Genomic DNA, 13,532 nt, shown 5'->3' on the forward strand with positions numbered 1-13,532 from the left:
TTTCTGATGGGTGTTTGCTGCATCATACATCAAACACCCAGTGGTACAGATAGTGTGCCTGCTCCAGTTTTTCTTTGCACTAAAAAGAACATCTTTGGAGCTTGCACGTGTATTTATGAAGTGGTTGTACACTTTTGTGTTGTGATTACATTTTGTCCGACACTTTAGAAACATGTGCACCTAAAGGAACGTGTTGGTGTTTTATTACTGAGATACAATTGTGTTGCATGTTGTATAATAAAAGTGCACTGAAATGTCAGATAGCTGAAAGGTTTTTGAGTTTTTTGGGGGGTAAAGTAGGACAGGGGCCCCATTAGTCCCATTGCCCACTGCTGGGATCTCTATTTTTCATTGAAGACTAACTTATGGTACACCTCTGAATATTCCAACATACTAGAAAAATAACAGATTCCTTACTTTGCATTTAGAAGAATACATATGGCTTCCATAACTGTCATGACCATATCTGGTGGGCTAGTGAACACTCTGATTTCAGATATGTCTGCTTTATCCAAGGAATCCAGAGCTTTATTTGCAGCATCTAAAGCAGGCATTGCCTCATCAAGGTCTCTCTGAGCATCATCAGCTATTGCCTGTGTTTCTTCTGCTTTAACTTTTGCAATGGCCTCATCCTCTTTCACAATGCGACGCACCTGCCAAGGTACAGGAAATAAGGTTATTCTTGACTTGAGCACTGAGAATGTAATCATAACATATTTAAAGAAAGATAAAAGAAAAGTACCGTAGTTATAGCTTTTTAATGTGATTGCTATTTTCTGATGGTAATACGTTTTCCTTTTTACTCACCTATCATATAAAGTGTTTGAAATAAACAAGGATACAGACTAGATATTTCATATGCAGAATACCAAGTTAATGAGTCTGCCAGAATATAGATGAAACTATTTATCCAAAAGCAGCGTAGCATATGTTATAAAGACCATTTGCATTCCTTCTTAAAGATAATATCATGTGATATTATGTGTACATGTGTACAAAAAATATATGTAAATAATAATATATAAGCAGGTGAATGTGTGTTGCATTTTATGCAACTGCGGATGAGTGAAGATGTACACATCAAAGAAATTGTTTTATGCTAGGGGGAGAATAACACTGGTGTGGTGTCAACTGGATAAAGTGAAACTCGAACGCCTCGTAGACTTTAATTCTTTGCCAGGAATATACAAATTTCTCTGTCTTTGGCAAATATCCCAGTCTGTGTCTTAAGTAAAAACAAGTCATACCTTGTGTAACTGACAGATACATTACCAGTGAACAAACAAATTTTGTAGTTTTAGTTATAGTTAGGTTATAAATGTCATTAAGTCGCACAAGTTATGTTAGATAGTATATAAAAATATTGAAAAACATGACCAGAGATTGACAGTTTTCACAATGAAGATTGTTTGGAATTCGATAATAATTACCTGATCTGCATTTTCCTGATCTACAGACAGTTTCTCCATCAAGGCATCCACATCTATAGACTTCTGTTTCAGCACTGGCTCTAAGGCTGACAGCTCAATCTTCATTTTATCAACAAGGTTGTTAGTCTCCAGTAACTTTGTTAACCCATTCTTTACGCGATCACGAGCCTAAAGTATAGCAAATAAAATATAAAGACCCCATCAACTATTCAGAACAACCAGCAATTAGTTTATAATTGATGTTTTCATATGAAAAAGCTTAATAAATGATATGTTAGTCATGATAAAAGAAAAAAGTAAAGTTTCCATCTACAGCATAAAAGCAAGAGTTTTTTGAATAAAGTGAATGAACATATTTTGTGTGTCATTTTCTCATAGTTTTGACCATCTTTGTTTGGGTACAATAAATAGAAATCTTTAATGATTATTGTAAAGAGCTTCATGGGGTAAAAGATTAGTAGTATATTTACTTTTATGCAAATAAAAGTAAATATACTACTTTTAAGTAAGTAAATATACTACTTGTATAAGTTGTACAAAGTTTGTACAACTTTGAAAATAATGAAATATGAAGCTAAATGTAAGGCTAAGCATTCACTGAAGGGGTTAGAAGAAAGTATAAAATGTAACTTTTATTTGATCTCCATTAAAATATGAAAGCAAAAAGTGGGGGATATTTATTAGGGCCTCGGCGCCATGTAAGTGCCGTAGAAGCCCTGAAATAATTGCAAATGCTAATTGCTAGCACTTGCGATTATTTACCCCAATCTGCCACCTTTATGCCAGTGGGGCGTGAAGGGGTGTAAAGGGCGGCAAGCCGGGAGTGGGCCAGTGTGGGGCGTTACTGTCCCCATTCCTGCACACTCGCTGCAGCCGGCGAATTTTCATGTGAAAATTTGCCTGCTGCGTTTATTTCTTTGTCATCGCTGACTACCTGGTGCATGGGTAGCCCCTAGAATTTTAGATGCCTCAAGACTAAACCAGATATCAAAAATTAATTGTCACCCAATTCTAGACAGAATATCATCATTCATCTATTTCGTGTTGATACATTACTGTATCCTTCCCCAGTATATCCACCCACGCAGTGATGGTCCTGTCGAAAGCGGGAGCATCATCCAACCTACCTCCCCTACTACATCATCCCGTACATGCGCTTTGTATGCACTCAAAGGGATGCCTCTTATAACTATACATGGACAAGTATTTAGGTATGGTCAAATATAAATACCTGGCACATTCTCAGTGTAAACTGCTCAGTGCACAGGTCTGTTTGAAACCAGAGGAAGTCTGTGGCCCATTGGAGATGGGAGGAGTAAGTGCTCCTCACCCTTCCCCACTCCATAGCAGCCAGGTAGCATCACAGTTCAGTTAGGGTGCGGTGAGAAGCTAACTAATATACAGCACTATCCCTGAACAATAAGGAACCAATAGACTTTTTACTGTTTAAAATCAAGTAAAACATTCAGACACCCAGAAATCCCATGGCCCAGACCTGACATATCTCTGTAACAGAGCAGGAGGTAGAATTACGAACAATAACACAGAAGGATTGATAATATGGCACCTGTCAGATTTCATTCATACTATCTTTAATGCATTAAACTACATCTTAAAAAGAATCCTTTGCATCGACGTCTGCATTCTTGGCCTACTTATTCAGATTGTTGCCTGTGTTTCAATTACACATGCACAGCTTGGGGATGGAAAACAGATGGGGCAGAATTACTCTTGGGTATGAATGGTAAGTCAGCTGTAAAAAAAAGACATTTTATATACTTGCAATAAATAAAAGATGCAAGCAGGATAGATATGTTAAAATCCTAACAGATCCTAAAAATGTCTTCAATTTACAACCGATAGAAGCATAAGAAATAGTAACATCTGTAATGAAATGTAACTATGCAATATATAAATATATTCTTTCATTAGATTAATCAGATACGGTTCAGTGAACAAAATGTATTTGCGACTCTATTAATCTCTAATTTTCTCATATGGCCACACATAATGTAGAAGTTCAATTAAGAATCCACATGTTCCAGAACATAATGTCTGCATATGTAATATGCTTCAGTATTCATTTGTGGAAAGGACTTGATGGGGTATTTACTATACAGTATATTCCAGTATCTAAATATAGCAGCTAATATTTTTATTCAGTGGAAATACATTGATTAAACATGGTCTTAGACATCATGCAGCCTTGTCCACTCCCTAAATGGAGGGGGGGATTAGAATAAGATTATTAATCATTGGATGTTTTCACATCTAAAAATAGAGTATATGCTGTATAGTCCTAGTTTCACAGTAAACAGAAAAGCTGAGAATAATAAGAAATGAACTATTACCTAGAAAGGAAGATTGGATGAAAGTATAGTAAAGATTGACATGAACTAGATCAATCAATATGAAGAATATATTAAAATAGATATGAACCAGGTATATACAAATGTACTAGATAGAAAGATAGATATGAACTATGTGGATAAAGATGTATTAGGTAGATAGATAGTTATATATGTACTTGAAATAAATTACATATTCTCTTCTTCAGTTTAAATCTTCTACAATGTATGCTTGTAATACAGTACAGTAAAACATCTGAATCTGTATTTAAAGGGATTTTATCACCAGCTTTAACCCACTAAACTACCAGTCCTCTAATGTAGGGTATGAAATATTCTTTCTAAAATTCCCTTTTTTATATTTAAAATTGTCAGTTTATCTATAAAATATAACTTTCAAAGTAATATGCAAATGAGTGGAAAGATAATCTGAGATGAGTCACACTAAGAGGCTAACGGGTTAGCATCACTTCAAACACTCCTACCTAAATTTGAAACAAACTTTTAATCAGGATGATTTTAAAAACCATCCGTTCTTGGAGAAACAAAAAAGAAAAAAAAGCTAGTGGCTATGGACGAGCGCTCGGAGAATCTGGCAAATTGACGCCTCTACCTACTAGTCATGGCTGTGTTTGGCCAGGAGATGTCCATAGCTATTAGGTAAGTGGTAATATTTGTAATATTCAATATGTCTGGGTTGTGCAGGACGTATACATATTAATCCTAAATCATTGTGGCATATGTTAAACTGTATGGCAATTTAAAACTGATTTTTCAATATCCATTTGGTTTAACACACAATTTATTTTTGTTTTTCTATGTGCGCATGGTTTTTAATATGATCCCAAATGAAAGTTAGTCAACCTGCTTTTCCAACACTGGACTTTCGCTACATTCACCACCAGTGTTTCTGTTTGATTTCTATAAATAACTACTGTAGTGGTGAACTGAAAATCTTTTCTATTTACAGCTTCCAGAGATGTATTTTACACCAGCCTCATGGACCCAAAAGTTTAGAGATTTGGGAAAAGTGAGAGTTTTCAAGGCATATGAACAAGTCGCACATGTGTGACCATTATACCATTTACTTGTGTTGGACAGTGTTGGCAGTGTCATTTTGGTACAACCCATTAAATAAGACTTATGACTACCTGGGTGGTAAATCAATGACTGATGTCATGTAAACAGATTTTTATATTGGCACTGCATATCTTTCCAGGAATTCAAGGGCCACCTTGTATTTTTATTCCGTAGCTCCAAAAATGTTGTTATATTTCCAATTTATAACAAAAAAGTCACTATTATACTAAAAAGTGTAATAATATAGTACAGTACAGTAATACATTTAGATACATGTATACAAATTATCTTGGTATTACTTACTGAAACCAGCTGCTTCCTTTTTTCGCCTAGCATGGACAAGTAAAGGTTAATTAGCTCTAGGTATGAGGTGGGTGTTGTATAGTATCGTCTCCTGAGTTCTGCATAGTAGCGGTCAGCCATTTCTGTAACCCTCACGTGAATCTCCACACACATTTCTGAAAGTTTCTCTTTCATCTCGTCCCGGCCAAGGTCAATGTTGGTAAAGAATGTTTGTGACACTGAGAGTAAGGCTTCTCTAGGCCACTGCAAATAAACCAAGGGAAAAGTCAGAGTCACCCATGTCCTTTGCCATAATATTTGCTTATTTGAAGTTGAATCAATGATGTTTCATTACAATAAGAAATGTTTCCCAGGGCCATTTCAAATATCCATATAAAAGTCTTTAAAATCAAAGACATTCCTTCAGTTCTATTTCTGTTCCTAACATTTAAAAGAATGAAATACGTGATATTTTTCAGAATGATCTTTGGAGTATTAAAGATTTTAAGGCTACACACATGTAATTAAATTAAAAGGTGCAAATACTTTATTGAAACCATTAACTGCAGCTGTGTGATTCTATTTTGCATGTATTAAAAGCATTTGGATACATCTAATACTAACACACATTATCAACATGCTTTTTACAGAGCTAAGCCATAATTAAAGGAACACTAAATCTAGAAATGTATAATTAATGGATATATTTAATGGATATATTTAATAAACTCACTAGAACAGTTTTGTCAGTCTGCGAAATCCTGTAGAGAACACACAGGATATTTCCATATGCATTTATTTAATTTTCAACTGGTTAGAGCCTATAGATCTCTATGTTTTAGAACAGGTAGAGAGGGAGGAGGTTCCTGCTCAAATTACACAATAGTAAGGAGGAGGGGGCAAGAGGGGTACAAACCAAATTTTTATATTATTTTTATTTTTCAGTTTTTACTGCAAAATTATACAAAATAGAACAAAAGCAAAGGGGTACATTAACCTCTTAACAATACTATTCTAACACCTCTCCAGGTTGAGGGAGCTGTAATTTACTATTTTTTCATGGAACCATTTCATATTTTCATTGACCCAAGGTTATGGCGATTAGTGCGCCAATCAGGTACAATCGATGCCTTCTCCGGTAGGGTTTGCTGTATAATATGGCAAGCAACTGCATTATATGGAGAGGGCTCAGCTGTGGGACCTCTCCATACATCCTTAAAGGATATCTACCATTTGTTTTTATGCATTGTGAATCAAACATACCATGAGGATGCTGTAGCAGAAACATATCTTGTTTAATCCCTGACCCGAGTGGTTTACCATTCTCAAGGTATGTTTGGCTCATAATGCATAAAAGGTAATGCATAAATGGTAGATTTCCTTTAAGAATGAAGTGCAGTTTAAGTACAGCAATAATAGTTAAAGGTTAAAGGGAGCCTGATGTCATTCAGTTCATCTACATCCTGAAGCCAATGCATATAAATCATATGTTAATACAGGGGATTTCTTAGTTTAGAAAAATAATTGATGTTTTGGTCAATAAACAATATCAATCCTATAAACTTGCTTTAAGTTTAACTACACTTGATTAGAATCGAGCCACAATACAAGACAAGTACAGGACAAGTAGACATTTTTAAAATCCAATTGTCCCAGAGAAAAAAAAAATTTGTTTGAGGTCACAATTATAAAATATACAGTTCCGACTCACATATAAATTCAACTTAAGAACATACCTCTGGAACCTATCTTGTATGTAACCCATGGACTGTCTGTATTAGTTATAAATAAATGTTTGTAAATACTAACCTGCACAAACCAATCAATAGTGCAGCAATTGACGAGTGATGGAAACATACGACATCTTGCTCTAAAAGCCTCTCCAACTGGACTCATACAAAGCACAATGTGCAGCTTCTGACGCACACGGTTAATAAAATACTGAAATACCTACATTAAAATGTCAATGAAGGAGTCAGTTAATCACAATGTAAATAAAGTTCACAAATGTCTTGTTTTACAATGCATAACCAATGAGTGATTAAAAAACATGTCAGGTCGAGGTTTCAGGAATGATGGATTTAGAACAGAATGTATAGAATGTGTCAAAAAGAGAAAGAAAGAATAGAGTAGCAAATTCTGATCTTTTGTGCATCATAGTGCAGTACTGAAAATACTGGGCCACATTTACTAAAAACGGTGCACTATGTGCAGTTTGCCTGTGAAGTGTGCAGGGTGCTCAAGATTCAGGAATTGTGGCGTTGTTCATGAATCTGCCACTTCCCTGCAATTCCCCGACAGAGTGAACTAACTTTTTTTTGGTGCAACTTTAACATAGAACGTGCGACACACTTCTGTCAAACTTTGCACAATAAATGTGTCGCACAGTCCAACTATACACTGGAATGTCCTTTTCAGTGCAGTAATTTCTGTAGCATCGGGGTATAGCCCAGCTGTGACACAAATGAGTTTTGGGTAGCACAAATGTGGCACAGACACTTTTTAAATACATGCACAAGCAGTTTGCACATAAAAGAACATGTAAAGTCCAACAGAAAACTGGCGCAGGGGCTTTAGTAAATGTGGCCCACTGTTCCCCATTGCCCATATTACCACCCCTAGCACACCTACAAAAATATTCGTGTTTCATCTGTAAAAACAGCAACCAAATCCGACCTGCATACATTAATTTCAGATGCTAGATGTAGCATTTATGAGGAAGGTCAAGGGCTCAGCCCTCCTCATACATAGAAGGTGTTTGCAGCACCACTAACACCTACTACTGATGAAGGCTCTGAACTTCAACCCCTGTGACATCATTGGGGCAGTCATAAGTTGCTATTACAGATCACAGTGCTATCTGAATTGGGCCCTGCTGGATACTGTATCTCAGAGTCCCAAAATGCATGATATATAAAAATACTAAAAGACAATTTAGGCAGTCTATAAGACAAAATTAAACTGGATATCTGAATCAGGCAGCTCAACGGCACGACTGCATCACACATCTGGTGGCAAAATACTGTTTACAAAGTTCTCGCACCCTTTGGGTAAGAATCTACAGCAGACACAAATGTTTTTTTTTTTACTATTTCAAGGTATATGCGGAAATGTAGTTTAGGAGTTACATAATGTCTATTGTCAATTAATTTAGAATAAATATACATTGGAATTATAGCCTCGGACCCACTGGTAAAATGCATTATTGTGAGCTACCAAATTCATAGACCCATAGCTAACACAAATTTATTTTAGTAGTAATATTCATCCAAGCTCTTACCATTGACTGTTTTTAATCTGGGAGTCCTGTCAGTAATCTTGCCTGGAAGAGTAAAAGTACTCTGTCCTGCACTGCTTATGCAGGTCCTGGGTGACCAACAAGCTCAGGCTCGATGGATTTACCTGTGGGCTGGTTAGAGCCTGATAATAGCAATGTTTTGACATGAATACTTCAAGAACTAACCCTTTATAAGAACATTTAGTTCACTACAGTAGTAGTAGAGTCATGGTCTACTGTTGTCATCTTAGCTCATAATTATAGACCATAACTTAGCTATTTAAATTATTTTCAACTGCATTCAGTTTTTATCTTTTATTACCAATTTACTTTTATTTGTCATATAAAAATAAAATATAAAATGAATTATTGTACAATAGTCTGTTGCACAAAATGAAACAATGAATTGACAGAGAAATATCAATGGCATTTTACAATGTTCCAAATATGGGAGTTGTACAAATAAAATCTATACATCATAAATGTGTACCTCATCTCTGTTTCCTTCTGGTATACCGGCTTCCTTTGCTTTGGGTCTAGTTGCAGCCAATACAAACTCTAGCTCATCTTTTTCAAATAAATTGGGCACTTCACCAGAATTCAGCATGTTGTTAATATCTTCTAAAAACTCCTCCACAACAATCTTAAGAATTAAAAAAATAATTTAAAAAAAGATTACATACAGATATCAGCAGGAAAAAGCATCCAATTTTGTCAGAATGGGCACCGTATTTGGGGCTAAAATGGCTTGCACAAGTATTTAAGAAGTGTCTGGGATAGTGGCGCAGTTTCACTGGTCTTCATGTGACACAAATTAGGCGGTGTGCCATTGGACGCTCCGACTGATTTGGATTGAGGGCGGGATTTAACTTTCAAATTGTGTCACAAGCCCTTGCACTTAGATGCACCACTAAAAAATGGGGAACTCTGTCGGACCTGAGCGGGGAAGCGACAAATTCTTGATACTGGGCGCACTGTGTATTCGAGTCAGACAATGCACTTTCTGTGAACTCCAGTGACCCAGTAAGTGTCCCCCAATGCCGAGTAAAGAGGGCAACAGCATGGGGAACTTGCCAACTGCTGTGGGAGTGAGAGTTATATAAGTTTCTGTTTATTTTCATTGGTGCTAATGGGCAGTATAACAAGAAGAGGTTATACAGGGTGCTCATATGGAGCCATTGGAGGACTACTCTATAGGGAAATAAATGAGTATGTTATTGTTTTATGAGGACACAAATGGGCATTATTACTAACTACGGACACACAGGAGACAACTGAATGAGAGCATTAAAAGATTCTAGGGCCCAAAATAACTCACTCTTACTGTGGATAATATTTATTTACCTGTGTGTCAGTAAAGAGAAAAACCATGTCTTTGTCTTCCACGCCAGCCATTTTGTACAATTTCCTTAGGTCTTCATGGAAAGAGTCATAATTGTAGCCTCGACTCAGCTCAATTTGGAAGCATTTATAACCACACATATGAGCTGCAAGTCTGGTGAGAGACTGTTTGCCTGTTCCACCAACGCCAACCAAAAGAGCATTCCCCCTTTCCTGACGGATCATTCGAGCAATCCTATGATACAATATAAACAGATTTTATATGAAATGTGGATAATAGAAAAGAGTGCATAATGATAGAATGATGAAGTACATGAAACATGGATTTTTCTTCTTAAAGACAGTAACTGAGATATACATATATTTAGCATTGTTTGGATAGAAAAAAATGTATAACATTTTCAAGGTAATGGTATAGCTAGTAAGTCAAAATGAAATAATCTTATTAGAAATCTTAGCAGTAGAGAGAAGTAGGAAAGTGCAAAACTATTAATTTGATTTCAGGAGCTGCTGCTAAAACACCATTGACATGTGCAACAGAACTGCATAAGTCACCCATGAAATGCTATTGCAAAAAATAAAAACCATGACAGCCTCGGTTTGCTTAGTCAGCAAGAGCATTTCTCAGTGTATGCACCAAGGTTACACGTATACACTGTAATCCAGGGTGCATTATAGAGACACATACGTTGTTAAAGTGGTTGTTTTTATGAGGCAGCTCGTGTCCATATGCCATAATATGGCCTACAGGGGACCCGCTTTCTAAGACTGGATGAAGAGTCACTTTATTTAGGGCAGACTTCTGCAGTATAAGCTTAAGATACAATGCTAAGACAACCCTTGAACACATAAGGTTCAAGATACTGTACACCAAAAAAAAGAAAAAAGTTAATAAGAAAAAGTTCTAAAGAAACTTTACTTACTAAAAGCTTATTGGTTTATGTGTTAAGTGTTACAAAATACATCAAGTATAGAGGTGAATGATGAATGGAAACATGTCATAATGTTTCAGTGTGAATTGTACTGTATGCATTGTTTTTGTTTGATATTCCAGGGACTACAATACAAGGCTATTTGAAGCTTATACCTGGAGACATGCTCTATTGCATCCTGGAAAAATACCAACTTGACATCTTTAGTGTTGGTCATATTATAGTCATCGAGATAGTCCTGCAACACTGATCTAATCTTCTCCATATCAGTTAGGTCCTCATAAACCCTCTCAGCTTTGTCTGTTCCAACCTTAAACCAGAAATTGCAAGACATTATTAACCTCAAATAAAGCCAAATGGATCATAGAAATAATGGAATATATCATTTTTACAATCTGTATGAATCTAATCTTATTAATGTATTCAATCTTAACCATGACTAAGAACGTTTAATGTGCTCGAAACGCGTAGGCGGGAATTTGCAGTCTTTATGTAAGTTGCAGTGCTACGGTTTAAGTGACAATGTATTTTCAATACAAATCTGGAGGTTTTCCAATCTTCATGCGCTGGATCGTTCTCTTCTTTGAATTGTTATTCAATATTTAACCCTAGTCGACAGTGGCCCTTCACGGCAGTTACTATGTTACACTCAATACACTGAAAAGTATAGAGGTATGGTGACATATAGTGTCATATACATTTTTTTTCTGTCTATCTTTCTTATACATAGAAGATTTAGAAACTGTCCCAATTTTATGGAAGACACTATATAGAGTACTTATGTATGCATTTTATCTAAAAATGTTTTACTCTGCAATCCTCTGTTTGACACTGTTCTTCTCTGAGAACATATAAAGAAAGATTCATTTCATGTTGTATTTGACACTACTGAATGATGCAATTCTGCTAGACATATGTGATTAATAGCTTGCCATAGCTGACATTTGTGTGATTGTATGCAAGCCAGACGACCCAAAGGCCTGTCATGCTGTCACTGCACTGCAGGGGCTGTGTGTAGACATATGTACTGTGTCTACTGAACAGCCCAGGTTGGATGTTTTCATACTGAGCTATTAATTTTACTGCACAGAGTACATGATCACTGCAGATATGAAGACAATCTGTAATTACCTTAATAAAGTCCCCAAAAATAATTGGATTTGTGATAAAGTAATCTGGATCAATCTGAACCCCAAAATGTTTACCTGAAAAAAAGAGACAATAATACTTATTCATATTAAATATGTTTGTTATATGAGTTTTCTTTATGATAACTGTTTAATATTCATCACTTCTTCAATAGGGTACAACATAGTTCTAAAATTGGCTTGCTGAAAATCATGTGCCTTGCACTTTATGAGCCTAGTGCCTTGTGAGAAGACACATATATGGGACAGAAAACCTAAGAGGATGCAAAAACATTGCTCCAAAACTGAATCATATGAGCACATTCCCCATACATTTGCCAAAAATCTACCCTAACCACTCCAAGGACCCGAGGACGGAGCCTGAGCTTCAGAAGACAGAAGAGGACCTGTGGGGGAAGGGGGGGGGCGTTGGAAAGGGGAGTACAGAGGGTTTTTTTTCATACACTCGAGTATAAGCCAAGTAAGGGTTTCTCAGCACATTTTTTGGCTTATGCTCAAGCATATACGGTAATAGTTTGCCTGTCCTACACCAATCTGTGCATCGGAAACAAGAGTAACCAAGTCTGGGGAGAGACCTCAAGAAGAGACCAAAGGCACAAGAGGTGTAACTGATGGCATAAGTGATGTTCGAAACACTCAATTGGTTTTCTTGCTATCTCTCTGATCTCTCTTTCAGTGTATCCTTTTCTGGATCTCCTCAGGGCTATCCATGAACGGATTTAGTGCTAATCATCGCAAGCTTTATTTTATAGTACCATTCATATGCAGATAATACTCAAATATATGGTTCTTAAAGTAGCATTACCCCTGTTAGGACCATGTACACTTCAGTGGAAATACAGGGTGAACATACGTCTGTGTGTAAGCGGCCAAACCCTGACATATCCATTCTAAACAGCAGTCTCACTATAACTCTGAAGGCCTGCTTCCTTAGGGCTGTGCTTTAATCCAGTCTACAGTATGCTTTACACCGAACAATCAATCACAATCTGCAAGCACCTCAAAACATTTCCAAAACCTGCCTTATGCTGATCATGAAAACCTGTAAACCTCTAATTGCTGCTGTGATTCACTCTTATCTCTATTACCGTACTAATCGGTGTCCCATTTATCCCACATGGATGTCTCAAGTCTGTGGCAGTCACTGGTTGCCCATCACTTTCTGAATACAATACTTTAGGTCTATCACTTTACAGAAATCAACATAAAATTTGATCATTTTTAAATATTCTTCCATTTTTTAAAAATCAAAGACATATATTGCAATCTTTTTTCCAATTAATGCAAGTATTTGCTAAAACAGAAATATCACAAGAGTGGAAAAGAAAAACATGTAGAAAACTTACTGGCCATATCTGAAAGCATTGTATGAAAATACTGTTTGTCTTCACTGTTGATTAAACGATCATGAAAGACTCTTTGACATTCATGACAAAACAATCTAAAAATTTGCGGTTGATCACGTACTGATCCAGGATCACACTGCAGAATGCCTATGAAATATATGAAGTGACATGAATTTCTTCAATATATGCATACAAATAAAAATAAAAACAAATAAAGGAAGATTACAAATAAATCAAACAGTTTAATGTAAGTCTTTCCGATGCTGTTGGCTATGGATACTTAGCTTGATTCCAATAATGTAGCAAGTACATGGAAATCTCATGCAGCTGTGTGCTTATAACTTTTTC

At 36.2% G+C, this 13,532-nt stretch overlaps 1 protein-coding gene across 1 annotated transcript in view; it reads right to left on the bottom strand.

Annotated features, from left to right (window-relative positions):
- DNAH6 (dynein axonemal heavy chain 6) overlaps nucleotides 1-13,532 on the bottom strand; it is a 192,235-nt gene that overhangs the window by 88,001 nt on the left and 90,702 nt on the right. Inside the window, exons 43-51 of the mRNA XM_072115444.1 lie at nucleotides 13,185-13,331; nucleotides 11,822-11,895; nucleotides 10,846-11,000; nucleotides 9,762-9,993; nucleotides 8,908-9,060; nucleotides 6,950-7,090; nucleotides 5,162-5,404; nucleotides 1,431-1,598; nucleotides 418-653 (exon numbers count right to left, since the gene is read on the bottom strand). Of these exons, the coding sequence (XP_071971545.1) occupies nucleotides 418-653; nucleotides 1,431-1,598; nucleotides 5,162-5,404; nucleotides 6,950-7,090; nucleotides 8,908-9,060; nucleotides 9,762-9,993; nucleotides 10,846-11,000; nucleotides 11,822-11,895; nucleotides 13,185-13,331 (1,549 nt within the window). The remainder of the gene's footprint in view (nucleotides 1-417; nucleotides 654-1,430; nucleotides 1,599-5,161; nucleotides 5,405-6,949; nucleotides 7,091-8,907; nucleotides 9,061-9,761; nucleotides 9,994-10,845; nucleotides 11,001-11,821; nucleotides 11,896-13,184; nucleotides 13,332-13,532) is intronic.

This window comes from Engystomops pustulosus, chromosome 1 (genome assembly GCF_040894005.1).
Source record: "Engystomops pustulosus chromosome 1, aEngPut4.maternal, whole genome shotgun sequence".
In the NCBI taxonomy this organism is placed as follows: domain Eukaryota; kingdom Metazoa; phylum Chordata; class Amphibia; order Anura; family Leptodactylidae; genus Engystomops; species Engystomops pustulosus.